Genomic DNA, 14,874 nt, shown 5'->3' on the forward strand with positions numbered 1-14,874 from the left:
GCACACCTGTAATCCCAGCATTCAAGAGACAGAGGTAGGTGGATCTCTGTGAGTTCGAGGCCAGCCTGGTCTACAAAGCAAATTTAGGACAGCCAGTACTACGTAGAGAAACTCTATCTTTAAAACAAAACAAAACAAAAAACCAAAAGTCTAATTTGCAGCATTCTACAGAGTAGATTTTCCATGTCAGAGAATGTCAGATGCAGCCCCAGCTCCTGTTTTTGTCAGTGTTCCTCAATGTTGACCACGTCTCAGGTGAAACCCTTCTCCTTCCCATGCCCAGGGAGGCCCACAGCCAGATTGAAAAGAGGCGTCGGGACAAAATGAACAGTTTCATTGATGAATTGGCTTCCTTGGTACCAACATGCAATGCGATGTCCAGGAAGTTAGATAAGCTCACCGTGCTAAGGATGGCTGTTCAGCACATGAAAACATTGAGAGGTGAGATCTCAGGCCTTACTACCTTTATGCTGCCACCTACAAATGTGACCACAAATGCCTGCACTGTCCCTGACACAAGTGGTGATTTCATTCCACATGTAACCCTAAGTGATACGCCTGTACATCTCAGTGTCAGATAAGGGACCAAATCAAGTGATTAATGTGGTCAATTAATTAATGTGGTTAAGGTGCCTCGTTAGCTCAGTAGGTAGCGCGTCAGTCTCATAATTAATGTGGTTAATGTGACCTAATAGGTGGGTATTAAGATGTAATTTGTATCCATATCTCCCCAGAGCACATAAGCAAATGAGCTCAGATCCCTCTGTCTGTACACACCTGGTTTCCTGCCTACCAGGGAGGACACCTCTCGTCATGTCTGCGTCTGGATCCCACCCCTTACAGTGACCAAAATCAGACCTGTAGGAGCACATGGCAAGGCAGGAAAGAGTCTCTGACTTAAGAGGAAACTTGTCCTGATTCCTCTGATGAGTGAGTCACAGGTAGATAGTTTTTATCATCAGAAGTGAACATTGATGATATTTTCATCTTCTTGGAATTTTCCCGAACTAGATTGACTCTTTGTGAGGGAGGCAGTATTTTCCTTCTTTCCTAAGTGTGGGGAGGGTGAGAAAACAGAGGCAGGGAAGTGGAAGCAACTTAGCAGAACTGCAGGAGGAATCTAAATATGTCACCCATTCTGGTGAATGTCGTTCCTGGAATTTTCCAGGGAGTCTTGGGCGTTAGGACAAAATTGGGCAGGGTGTTTGGCCCCCATGTGGCCTGCATGGTGAGAGGCTACACCTTTGTAGCTGTATAAGGTCACTAGAAATAAGAAGTTGCTCTTGTTCTGACTTTTGATCCCTATTCAGAAATATAGAAATGCTGAAGCTTGCGCTTGAAGCATGGCATTGGAAACGTGACGTTAGTGAAGAAGAGATGGGTTATAGTTAATTGCTTGTTAGCAAGTTCACAGAAGTCCTCTGAGAGACTCCACCCAGCGGGGGATCAAGGCAGATGCAGAGACTCACAGCCAGACTTTGGAGTGGAGCGCAGGGAGTCTTATGGAAGAGTTGGGGAATAGAAGGATCTGGAGGGGACAGGAGCTCCACAAGGAGACCAGTGGAGCCAACAGATCTGCGGCGGGGGAGTGGGGGGTGGGGTGGGTAGGGTGAGGTGGGGGTGGGTGCTGCAGAGACTGATGCGCAGTGAGGACCTAGACCCCCTGCTCAGATGTAGTCAGCAGGCAGGCAGCACAGTCTCCTTGTGGGTCCCACAATATGGGGAGGGGGGATACCTCTGACATGGACTCTAGTGCCCATTTGTAGGGTACTTTCCCCTGGCGGGGCAGCCTCCCCAGGTCACAGAGGAAGGGGATACAGGCCCTCCAGATGAGGCTTGATAGGCTGGAGTCGGATGATAGAGGAGGAAGGCTCCCCCTTTCTGAGGACTAGGGGTTGCGAGATGAGGGAGGGGGAATCAGGACATAAAGTGAATAAATTAAAAATAAAAAAAAAGAAGTAAAAAAGGTTAACAAAATGGATGGAAATTTCAAGGGATGTGGATTAAGACACATGCCTTGTTAGTTGACATTAAGGGCATCCTTCCCCATGGTACCTGGCTTATTCCAGGTGGGCTGCATCAGAGCCCTTCTCTGGACCACGCTGTGTGTTCCACTCATTCGCAGCTGGCCCTTAGCTTTGCTGAGCTATTGCTTTGGAGAATTTCAGATCAAAAGCCTTTTAAGTCTGGTCCCCTCAGCCCTGGGGTTGAGCTGTGTGAATGAGAGTGACCTGTCCCCCTGGTTGCCAAGCGTATTAACTTGCCCAGGGATGTGGACCCAGGACCTGCCATCTTAAATGATTTCTCTGAACCTGTGAAGTGGTGACTTGACAAAATGGGGGATGGCCTGTTCGCTCTGGTCCTCTGAACCTTCCTGGGAGGCTCTAGAGCTGTGCTCTTTTGTAAGGTTTCTTGTTTGTTTGTTTGTTTATTTGTTTGTTTTTAAGACAGAGTCTCACTGTGTAGCTCTGGCTAGCTGAAAACTCACTGTGTAGACCAGGCTGACCTCAATCTTAGAGATCTACCTATCTCTGTCTCCTGAATGCTGGGGTTGAAGGTGTGAGCCATCATGGCTGTTTTCCGGAAACTGAGAGTCTTTCGTGCACAGCAGTGTTCTCTTTTCAATGAGAGTCTTCTTTGACACCATAGGATACTGTCTCAAGCCAAATCCACCATGTTTTGGGGAAGAGGGGGAAGGGGGTAGGGAGAGCTGGCTCCCAGGGGTAGGGAGGGGGTAGGGAGAGCTGGCTCCCAGGGGTAGGGAGGGGGTAGGAGAGCTGGCTCCCAGGGGTAGGGAGGGGGTAGGGAGAGCTGGCTCCCAGGGGTAGGGAGGGGGTAGGGAGAGCTGGCTCCCAGGGGTAGGGAGGGGGTAGGAGAGCTGGCTCCCAGGGGTAGGGAGGGGGGTAGGGAGAGCTGGCTCCCAGGGGTAGGGAGGGGGGTAGGGAAAGCTGGCTCCCAGGGGTAGGGAGGGGGTAGGGAGAGCTGGCTCCCAGGGGTAGGGAGGGGGTAGGAGAGCTGGCTCCCAGGGGTAGGGAGGGGGTAGGGAGAGCTGGCTCCCAGGGGTAGGGAGGGGGTAGGGAGAGCTGGCTCCCAGGGGTAGGGAGGGGGTAGGGAGAGCTGGCTCCCAGGGGTAGGTTCAGCCCAGATTGCAGGCAGGGGAGCACATGAATTGTCCAAGTAGAAGAATCTACCAACTCTTTCTTTTTCTTCCTAAGGTGCCACGAACCCATACACAGAAGCAAACTACAAGCCAACGTTTCTATCCGATGACGAACTGAAACACCTCATTCTCAGGGTATGTGGCAGTTACGGGGATCCCTTTACACAACATTGCCTTCTTAGAAAGTACAGCTTGAGGGAGCCTGCCACCTCAACACTGATGTTTCCTGGGCCCACTTCCTCTCTCCGCCCCCCCCCCCACTTTATCTTGTTTTTAGACATATTTCACATTCCTTTCATGAAACTAGCCACCTACCTGTCATATCACCTTACTCAGGCAAAGAAGGGAATGTCCGTGGTAGTGTGAGTGTAAGCCAGGAAAGGATTTTGTTAAAGATGGGGTTGAGGGGCTGGAGAGATGGCTCAGTGGTTCAAGAGCATTTGTTTCTTGTAGAAGACCCAGGTTTGATTCCTGGCACTCACATGGCGGTCGACTACCATCTGTCATCCCAAGGGATCTGATGCTCTCTTCTGGCCTCCCCAGACACCAGGCACACATGGTACACACACAAAACACACACACACACACACACACACACACGGAGACAAAACCCTCATACATATAAAATAAATACATTAAAAAGAAGGGTGATGAGTTAAGAATCAGAGGGGGTCGATTCCAGCAGTTCTGTTGGCACAGAAGCTCCAGCTGCATCTCACACCAGTGCCCATCCAGACACCAAAGCTGCCGAGGAGGAGGCACGAAGGGGTGTGCTCCCACCTGCTTGGCCTGTGCTCTCTGTCTTGCATAGCTCTCTGCAGAGAGCCAGCCAGGCTGGGCTGGCACAACAGGAACTTGTAGCTTCCATGCTACTGGGCAGAGTGAGATGAACTAAAAAACTGAAAAGGAAAGAACTGCATCCAGAAGCACAGTATAAACAGAGAAAATAGAAAACTGGAAATAAGAGTTAGAATACCCACCCTTACCCCCACACAACCAGGGCCGACCTCGCCTGCCTGCAGTGCTGCGGCCGAAGTTCTCAGCGCTCAGGACAGCTCGCACTGCTTTTCTGTCCAGCTTGCTGCCAGGCACGTTGTACTGGCCTGTCGGCTCCCCCGTTTCTCACTAGATCCTTTCTCCATCTTTTACTTTCATGCCATCTATATACATATACATGTCTATGTATTTTAAATCTGTATTCCATGTAGGAGAGAAAACATATTTGTCTTTTTGAGTCTAGTCCTAATAATGACTTAATTTTAGTCTCTTTACAGCTGAATAAAAGATTCCATTATGAGACATGCGCGCGCGCGCACACACACACACACACACACACACACACACACACACACACACTTTCCCCCTTTATCCATTCTATGCATTTCTCAATGAATGTCTGGGCTGATTGAGACGATGCTGCAGGTAAATTAACAGTAGGTCTTCGACCCTCTTGTGACCAGTGCAATCTGTCCTTCCCGTGCCTTTACTAAGGGTCTTTACTCTAGCCCAGTTCTGGCCTGGAACTCCCTATGTAGCACAGGCTGACCTCAAATTCCTGTAGTCCTCTTAGGCCTCAGTGTCCTGGGTGCTGGGATTCTAGACCTGAGCTACTATGCCTGCCTTTTAGAATCTCTCGTCAACAGAGTGTGAGAGTCAGTTGACCCAACCAGCGTATGAGGTTCAGATACTTGCCTGCAGTTTGAACTCTAGACTGACTCTGTCCCATCACTTGCTCACTAGCAACCGTGTCCCCTGAAAAGGAGCCAGTCTGGCTGTCCACCTGGCCTTTGATACTGACAGTGTTCTCACAAAGCTGTACTCTCAGCTGTCCCCCGGGCCCAGCTCCTTTGCTTGGCTGTCTGCTTTACAGAGTGCAGCACCGTTTGGAGCCTGCAGTGCTGACCGCATCCATGTTGCTTCTGCCACACTTTGCTCAAGCCACAGACAGGGTCAAGCCTGACTCTGCCCAGCATTCCCAGCAGGCTGTCAAGTCCTTTCTTCCCAGGCACCTTTCTTACCACATTACCACCTTAGTGAAAACCCTGAAAGCACTTCTCCTGTGAGATAGGACTGTCTGCAAGGCAAATGAGGAAGTTATTAATATCCATTTTTTGACATAATGAGGCTCCCGGCAGATGGTGCCAGGAAGGCTACTTCCCCCACACTGCCATCCGTCACCCTGCCAGCTGAGGGACCTGAGCTTCCGTCCGTGGCTGGTGGCTTGACAGCTTCTCATGCTGAATGATTCTGCCCGCCTTGTGCTCACCTTTTCCATCCTAGGCCGGTTGCCTGTGTTGGCCTTTTACATTCGGGGACTTGAATTCACGCCCCAGTTCTTTGAATTAAACTATATTCCAAAAGGTCTTCTTTGTAAAAAGGACAGACTTTTTTTTTTTAAAGAATTTGTCAAAGACTCACAAATGGTACAGTAATTAGCAGTAGATCCCCGTTCTCTTCTTGTGACCAGTGCAAGCTGTCTTTCCTATGTGCTTTTAGAAGGGTTTTATCCTAGCCCAGGCTGTGTAACCCAGGCTGACCTCAAATTCTCGCAGTCCTCTTAGGCCTCAGTCTCCTGGGTACGGGGATTCCAGACCTGAGCCACCATGCCTGGCTTTCAGACTCTTTCCAGACCCAGGGAGCAGAGTCTTAAGACCAAGTAAATGTGGGAGCACCACTACCACATCACCAACAAGTCTGGTTGATCATTCAGAAAAAGTCAGTGGTAGGATTCCGACGTGTGCAGCCACAGCCAGCGAACCCCACCGTCTCTGTCACCTCCACCAGATGTCTTGTTCCCGACCTAGTCCCTGTTGGCACGTTAGAGTTCACTGTACTTAAACTGAAGAAAGGGTATGAAGAATTTCATGAGGCTTTGTTGTTGTTGTTTTCCGGGGGGAGCGGTGGGGGGCAGGGTTTCTCTGTGTAGCCTTGGCTGTCCTGAAACTTGTTCTGTAGGCCAGGCTGGCCTCAAACTCACTGAGATCCTCCTGCCTCTGCTGGGATTAAAGGTGTGTGGAGGCAGTCCCTCCCCCCCACCCCCCCACTCCCACCCCTGACCCCTGAGGAAGTGCTACTTGAACCCAGGGCCTGGAGCCTGCCAGGCGAGCGTCTCATCATCACTATTGCTTTGTTTCTCTTACGGCAAAGCTTAGCTTGCATGAAGAAGTAAATGTTGAGGGCAGCATTTCCTGAGCCTGAGGACATTGGCAGCTTGTGTGTTGGGCGCGGGAGCTGTTTAAAGGAACACAAGTGACCCACCTTCCTGTCAGGCCATCAGCAAATGTGAAAAAGCCAACGTGACCCCACTCTAGACAATAAAGCCAGAAGGCCTGGAGCAGTCCGATAAATGAGGGTGTTTAAATTCAGGACCGATGGCGGCTGAGGTACCGAAGACGGAATTCTGATCTAACCGGTCCTCGCAGTCTCAGGTTCTGTGTTCTCCACAGTGGTTGCTCGGGTTTCATTTCTGTCTCCGTGTTAAAAAAACCCTGGCAAGAAACAACATATCTGAGCACGGGCTTGCATGGCTCACACGGCCATCAGGACAGGGAAGTCCAGCAGACATCTGCCGTCAAGATGCGTCCTCGTGTGCCGGCTTCCTCTCAGCTTTGCTCCTCTCTTACACTGTTGAGGGAGCAGTGCTGCTCACACTGGCCTGAGTCCTCCTGCACCAAGTAAGAGTCAGGACAGTCCACCACAGAAATGCCCACAGGCCAATCGGATTGGATCTAGATGATTCCTCCTTAAGGCTCTTCCTGGGTGGTGCTAGGCTGTGTCAAGTGGCGAGCTGAAGTTAGGCACACAGAGGGACTATAATTCGAACAGTGGAGGGTAATTTTTCTGGCCTGTCATACAACCGGGAGATTAAGCTGAGTTTGTTCTGAAACAGATTCTCTGATGCCTTTTCTCTCTGAGCGCTGGATGGCACGGCACGCAGAGCCACGTGGGAGGGAGTCTCACGGGTCTCATGTAGTACTGGCTCCGGGCACCCTCCTCTGCCACCACCAGTGAAGGTGTCAGTGTGTGACCCTGATTTACTTTCAGATCCCGTGTCCTGACCTGTGATAAATTGATTATCCATTTCTCCTGATTAGGCAGCAGACGGATTTTTGTTTGTCGTAGGATGTGACCGAGGGAAGATTCTCTTTGTCTCTGAGTCTGTCTTCAAGATCCTCAACTATAGCCAGGTAACGGCGAGCTCCCGGGAGCGGTGGGCGCCCCTGGTAGTTAGGAACAGCACCCAGTGTTTCAGATGGGTTAAAGTCTATGGGTCACATACGAAATCCTTCTTCCAAAAAGTCTTAACTTCTTAACAGAGAAATGCATTTAAACTTAGGAAGAATCTTAACGTGTCCTGTATTTCCCCCACCTGGAATGTCTGACTCTGGCCCAACGGACAGCTTAGGTTTTCTTCTTGCTACAAAGTGAAGATCCCACATCTGTGGGCTAGGAGTGGGGGCGAAGCTGTCTGAAAGGGGAGGAGAGGTAGACAGGTAACTCAACACCCAAGAGTAAGAATCTTAGAAACCCACCCCGCAACACCCTTCCTCCCTTTGCCTGTGCAGTCCAGGATCTCAGTCAGGGAACCATGCCTGGCAGAGTGGATGGATGGGGCTGGCCACATCAAATAGCAATTGAGATGACACCCCCGCCCCACCCCAGCACGCCCAGACGCCCATCTCCCAGGGGATTCTACGATCTGTTAACATTAACTGTCGCACACAATTTTTTGGATTGCTCGTGGGATTAAATAAGAGGAACATATGAGAGCTTCTAGAATAGTCACTCACCTATTATGTCCTCAGAATATGTGTTAACTCATTTTCCCATTTACATCTTGGTAGTTGCACGGAAGCCCGGTAGGCAGAAGATTTTAATCGAAATGGCATTTCTATAAATGAGAATTTATGTAAATTCAGCTTTTCCAAGATGTTTTTGCTTTTTTATTTTTCTTCTCCGGGTACTCATAAAAAGGGAAGCCTGTTACTCTGTGTGCAGAAGCAGGCAGCAAAGGCACACAAAGATACGACTTGGCTAGTTGGGCACTTGCCCTGGTACTCCTCGGCGGCTCACTTAGGAAGGTCATGAATTTGAATAGAGTCCCAGGCACAGTGGGCTACACAGGGACATGCTATGTTGAAACAAACAATAGCCCCTCAAAAATGAACAAAGGGGCTTAATGTCAGAGTAAGAGGTAGATCACTCTCTGTAGGTTTTTCTTTTAATGTCTACTGGGAATTCATGGGTGTTGGACCTGTGTCTGTTCCTGGTGTCTGTCCAGGCAAAGGGCTAGATGTGTGTGCAGGGTCACAAACTGCGTGATGCCCAGGCTTAAGAACGCAGAATATAGCCTGGGCTATGAGACTGTGCGTGTAGCTGGTCTTCCCCCATTGGTGCTGACTTGTCCATTCACATTTCATCCCCACAGAACGACCTTATTGGCCAGAGCTTGTTTGACTACCTGCATCCTAAAGACATTGCCAAAGTTAAAGAGCAGCTGTCTTCCTCAGACACTGCGCCCCGGGAGCGACTCATTGACGCAAAGAGTGAGTGCAGGGGAGGCTGCCCACGCTACCCCACACTACCTGCCCTCAGCCTCCCTGCCTCTCTGCCATGTTTCTCCATGAGAGCTGCTTGCCCAGGATCTCCTGGTAGCCTTGCTCTACCTGCAGCCCAGCCCAGCAGAACAAAATGGTAGCTTGGTATACTGCTTTCCTATTGTGCCTGAGCCCCAAGGTTCCATCCACAGGGTCTAGTTTTGGGATCAGGCTAGCCACATGATTCAAAAGTAAGAATAAATGCAAAGCTAACTGTAATGTCTTACCTAGAACAATGGATCTAAAAGATTATCTTGAATGTAATTATTACAAAAGATTTCAAAATTTTTTAACTTTTTGGGGGGGCGGAGGGTGCTGTCTCTGAAGTTCTGCATGTACTTCACACACAGCCCTTTTCAGACGAGCTGTTTTTCGTGCTCGGTGGCAGCATGGAGCTGGTGGCCGTCACAGGGAGCACACTTCTAGAACAGGCTTGATGAGTTGGCAGGCCCCCAGGGATTCTGACTCCAGTCAGGCTGAAATTTTAAGGCAATTCTGTGCAATCCTTTGGCTGGGAGCAGGTGTCAGCCAGTTGCTTAGCGCGGATCCTTACGTCTCCCTGCTGTCCCCCTCTCTTGGTGTACCTCCGTTTCCCTCTCTTCTCCCTCTCCTGTTGGGCAGGAACGCTTTGCTGTGTTTCTTTCCATCCCCTGGCCTGCCCATGCCACCTGTGCTATTGCACTTGCTGGCCATCTGTAAACGGGCCCACAGAGAGAACAGTGAGGCAGTAAGGGCTGTGCTTGAGGTCACGCTGCCCCTCCTGACAGGCAGCTCTGCCCTCGTTTCACCACATTTTGTGTTGGTTTGCAGCTGGACTTCCGGTTAAAACAGATATAACCCCTGGGCCTTCCCGGTTATGCTCTGGAGCTCGCCGCTCTTTCTTCTGTAGGATGAAGTGCAACAGGCCTTCCGTAAAGGTGGAAGACAAGGACTTCGCCTCTACCTGCTCAAAGAAGAAAGGTACAGTTAGCAACCCTTGCCCGTCCTGGCCTCGCCGGAGCATCAGCTCCCCAGCCTATAGCCTTGGGCACCTGGGATGGAGGGTGGGGAGCCACAGAGCCTGATGCGTTGCCATGGGGACAGGTTTGTGAATAGGCTTTCTGTGCTTAACTTCCATTTATCCTGATGTGGCTTGGAAAAGAGCACACAGAGCCACAGTTCTGTCTCCTGAGCACCAGCCCTTCTAGAATCCTCCCGGCCAGTTTCCCCAGTGACCTCATGTGCTAAACGCGTCACGCTTCATGGGTCTTGCTTCTTGCAGAGTTCTCTCCTGGCCCTCCTCTCTGTCCTGGGGCGGCTCCCCTCTGTCTACACTGATGTACTTATAGATAACATCACCGACATGTCAAAAACTCCTGAGTTTACACTTCTAGCTCAGCTTATATTTTGAATTCCAAGTACTTCCTAGTAAGCTTCAGGGGCGTCTCCAGAGTAGCCACTGGGGCCCCAACTTGTACCACCTGTTAATATCACTAAAGGCTATCTAGTTATGTCCAGATATAACCAGAGGGTTTTTAAAAAAAATATTTTGTTTATTTTTATTTTATGTATATGAGTATTTTGTTTGTGTGCAATGTCAGTGAACCATGTGCTGCCTGGTACCCACAGAGGCCAGAAGAGGGCGTTGGATCCCCCTAGAACTAGAGTTACAGATACTTGAAGCCACCATATGGGTCCTCACAGCCAAACCCCAGTCTTCTGAAAGGCCAGCAAGTGCGCACGCTCTCTCTCTATATTTCTCCCCCCACCACACCCCCCTTCTCTTTCTCTGTATATATAAATACAAGTGTACTGGGAGCAGCTCTTGCCCACCATGCACGGGACAAGCAGTGAGGTGAGCGGGGGTGGAGGTGCAGAGAGAGACTTAACCACCAAGTTGTTTATCCAGAACCCAGTCATGGAACCAGAGATTTTAGGAGAGCTGAGTTCCCGGCAGCCACAACGAGCTAGGCTAGGTCACGTGTCAGGGAGACAGGTGAGGATGACAAGCAGAGAGAGATGTCTTCCGTGTGGCCACACTGGGAAGAGGAGCAAATAAAGGGGTGCGGTGTCCCCGAGTCTGTGTGTCGGGGAACTGACTTGTGCTGTAGGATCAGATAGAGGAAGAATTGGAGCAAGGGGCAGACCCCGTTACAGCTGTGCTCTGGGCGTGTCTGGGCGAGCACTGTCTCAGCTCCTACACAGTGGGCCAAGTCTGTGCTTACTGTGATGTGAAGATGCAGGGAGGATTGGGGAGACAGTCCCTTCTGCTCCAGGGTGCAGCCTTGCCCGTATGGGGAGCGTCCCTCATTTGGGGTTGACTGTTTCCCGAGGGTTTGTCCTGATGCCCACAGTGACGCAGGCTCAGGGCAGTGGTTTACCTTTGTGCCTTCAGCCAAAGTAAAGGAGGCAACACAACTGAAGGCAGGGAGATGCCGGCCGACGCCCTGCCTTGTTACTGACATGCCCAGCTTGACGTAGGTGTGCTAGGATAGGGATTACCCGACCAGGGCAGGTGTTCTTATCCAGTGAGCCGCCCACCCAGTCTGCAGTCTCCACATCTGCGCCTTTGTTCGCAGCACACTTTAAAGACACACCCCAGCCCCTGGCCAGCACTCACACTGTAACCTCCAGCACTGGTCATGGGGAGCCCGGTCCCTGGCTTGTCTGTCCCTCTCGGCCATGCTTTATGTGGCGCCCCAGGTATATGGGCTCTGCTAAGCAAACGTGACCCTGGACCACTTCTGTCTGGTCCACCTCTGTCTGTGACTCCTTCTGGGGAGTGCGGCCTCTTTCATTTTGTTCACCTTTTGAGAGTGCATCCCACTGCCAAGGTGGCCCTGACACTCACCATGGCCTTTTGCTTTCCAGCAGATCGGAAAAGCTTCTGCACAATCCACAGCACAGGCTACCTGAAGAGCTGGCCACCCACAAAGATGGGGCTGGACGAAGACAACGAGCCAGACAACGAGGGTTGTAACCTCAGCTGCCTCGTCGCAATCGGGCGACTACATTCGCACGTGGTTCCACAACCAGTGAACGGGGAAATAAGGGTGAAATCTATGGAGTATGTTTCTCGGCACGCAATAGATGGGAAATTTGTTTTTGTAGATCAGAGGTAAGGCTCACCCTTCAGCAATGCAGTAGAGCATCGATCCCTTGCCGGGGTGGGGGTGGGGGAGATGGGTGGGGGGTTGTGGGTTGGGTAGGGGAGTGGGGGTTGGGGGGTGTTGAATGACCCTTTCACAGGGGCTGCATCTCAGATATGCTGGTATTTACATTACGCTCATAACAGTAGCAAAATTACAGTTATAAAATAGCAAGAAAATAATGTTATGGTTGGGGATCACTGTATTAAAGGGTTGCAGCTTCAGGAGGGCTGAGAAGCACTGCAGCAGAGGCGTTCAACCTGAAGCTGAGAAGCTGAGAAGCCTGACTGGGTCATCAGCTTCAGCTGCCTTTTCTAAGCGAACACTATTCTTGATGGGCGTGTAGCTCAGCTGGTGGAACGTCAGCCTCACACGCTCGAGGCCTTGGTCTCCGTTCCCAACACCTTATGCAGCTGCTGTGGTGGTTTACACCTCAGTCCCAGTGCTTGGGTGGTAGACGCGGAGGGTCAGAAGTCCAGGGTCCTTCTCTGTACAGTGAACTTAGGACAGCCTTGGCTTACATAAGACCTTGTCTTAAGTAATAAGATCAATAATAATAACCTTTCCTAACACTTGAGGCGAATGACTCTAGGCCTCACCTACCCTTCTTATCAATACCTCGACTCCGACTGCACATTTCTACCTAGAGCAAGGGAAGTGAGAATGGTCTCTGCTAAGACCCAGATTTTTCTCTGTATTCTTTGATACATAGTGACAGTTAAGTGGGTGATTTTGAAACCCAGTTCTGAAAGGAAACAGAAATACGACCTACAGCTATGAACTGTTCCAGGGTCATGACATTGAGTGGGATATAAGACCTAGAAACAGTTATTTAGACCCGAACTTTTCAGTAGATTTGGTCAGGGTGGACTTGTCTGTGTATTTAAATTTGGATGTAATTAATTAAAACCAAACCTTGAGTTTCTCAGAGCACTTGCTACAGACTAATCACTATGTGTGGTTGGCAGTACACACACTGCACTGCTTTAGAAAGCTCTGTGGAACAGCGCTGTCCTTGTCCAACCTCTTTCTGTCTTACAGATGAGGTCTAGCCTGCCGATTAGCTCCTGTGGGACTCAGAGCTAATTGGTGCTAGATCTAGGCTGTGACCTGAATGTCCCAAATTCACTCTGCTGCTGCTGCCTCTGCTAGGAATAGTCACAGAGTAATAGCTACTAGAGACAGCCACAAGACACCGGGAGAGTGGGCACCCACTTTTTAGGGCTTCTGTGGTCCCAGCTGCAGGAGCCTCGAGGCTTTATCTATCCTAATATAAGTAAGCAGTCAAGAAAGAAGAGCCCTGCCCTGGAATTTAGATTTCTGTCTTGTTTTTACCTGAATAATAGGGTTGTCATTTACAAACCTCCTGAAATTTGATTTCTGACCAAAGCCCCTTAAGTTGTCTTTGCTTTGTTTTGCTCTGTTTTTAATAACCCTGATTCAAATCGGAAGGCAGGGAGGGGTGGGCACCTGCATAGTTAGTCCTCTGGAAGTCACCTAGCTCGTTTTGCCTTCTTTGACCTTGTTCTCCTGGAGGCTGTGGTGGGGAGAAGTGGGCTGCTCACCCTCGCGTCGCGTCATTGTCCACCCCAGGAATGGCCTTTCATTATTTAAAAAGGCCTCGTTCTCTCTTAGGGCGACGGCTATTTTGGCGTATCTACCACAGGAGCTTCTAGGCACATCATGTTATGAGTATTTTCATCAAGATGACATAGGACATCTTGCAGAATGTCACAGGCAAGGTAAGCTGGGCCACAGGAGGAGGCTGGTGTTCTAAAGTGTGCCCTGCTTTCTACTCCGGTTCAGTTGCCCTCTCAGAGAACAGTGCCCCTACTGTGTGGGAGTCAGCCAGCCAGAACTCTGCAGCCCAGAACATGTGAGAGAAGAAAGGGCTGTTGGCTCCAGGAAGCATTTGTGCCTGCAGAGGCTCAGCCCCTACTCACTGCACCATGCTTTTCTCCATAGACTGTGGAGGCATCTCTTGAGTAGGGTTCACTCCGAGCCTTTATAGACTTAGTATGTCCTGGACTGGTCTGGTTGTCTTTCCATACCAGGCTGCACTGCCTCCTGTATTTTCCTTGATTCATGGTGTCCCAGGTTTATTTCTATTGTTGTAACTAAACACCCTGACAGGGGGCTGGGGAGATGGCTCAGAGGTTAAGAGCACTGTCTGTTCCTCCAAAGGTCCTGAGTTCAATTCCCAGCAACCACATGGTGGCTCACAGCCATCTATAATGAGATCTGGGGCCCTCTTCTGGTATGCGGACAGAACACTGTATACATAATAAATAAATAAATCTTTAAAAAACAAAACAAAACAAAACAAAAAACACCCTGACAAAAAAAGCAACTTAGGGGAGAGAGTTTATGTCCCCTCACAGTTCCAGGTTACACGCCGTTGCTCCAGGGAAGTCACAGTGGCAGGAGCTTAAGGAAGCTGCTCGCATCATATATCATACGCACAGTCTAGAGCAGAGAAGAGTGTGTGGTGCTGGCCGCTTGCTTGCTGTCTCACACAGCGCAGGGCCACACCTAGGGAATGGTGCTGCTCACAGTGGGCTGCGTCCATGTAAGCTAACTTTAGTAAGACACTCTCTTTACAGACGTTGCCCAAAAGCCAGCCCAACTGAGACTCTCTCCCCAAGTGATTCCAGGTTGTATCAGGGTGACAGAGTTGACCCCCACAGCTAGCATGACCACATCCGCAGCGGCTCCCTTCCCTGGGCTTACTCAGTTGCCTCAGACTCTCGTTTATGAAGACTGTCCATATTCACCACCCTCACGACCTTGACTGTTGCTCAAGCACTTGCGCTTGTGAGTCTCCTGCCTCCTCCCACCCTGGTTCATCATCTGTAGCTATCTCATTTATTATTAAGTAGATCAAGCCTGATAATATCACATCCCTGCTTAATGGGAAATTCTCATTTAAAAAAAAATCCCAATATTTAGACTCAAATCCAGCCACTTTTTAACATGTACCTGGTCCCAA

At 50.1% G+C, this 14,874-nt stretch overlaps 1 protein-coding gene across 4 annotated transcripts in view; it reads left to right on the plus strand.

Moving 5' to 3' along the window:
- The window catches only part of BMAL1 (basic helix-loop-helix ARNT like 1), a 50,238-nt gene that overhangs the window by 21,834 nt on the left and 13,530 nt on the right, over positions 1–14,874 (plus strand). For 2 of the 4 annotated variants that reach the window (XM_084772988.1, XM_084772990.1), the window contains exons 8-14: positions 284–441; positions 3,216–3,295; positions 7,255–7,347; positions 8,589–8,706; positions 9,568–9,717; positions 11,608–11,854; positions 13,521–13,627. In XM_084772988.1, coding sequence (XP_084629114.1) covers positions 284–441; positions 3,216–3,295; positions 7,255–7,347; positions 8,589–8,706; positions 9,568–9,717; positions 11,608–11,854; positions 13,521–13,627 — 953 coding nt within the window. The remainder of the gene's footprint in view (positions 1–283; positions 442–3,215; positions 3,296–7,254; positions 7,348–8,588; positions 8,707–9,567; positions 9,718–11,607; positions 11,855–13,520; positions 13,628–14,874) is intronic. The other 2 variants (XM_084772989.1, XM_084772991.1) reach the window with 1 other exon arrangement.

The sequence above is a fragment of the Acomys minous genome (assembly GCF_964271855.1).
Source record: "Acomys minous genome assembly, chromosome: 2".
In the NCBI taxonomy this organism is placed as follows: Eukaryota; Metazoa; Chordata; class Mammalia; order Rodentia; family Muridae; genus Acomys; species Acomys minous.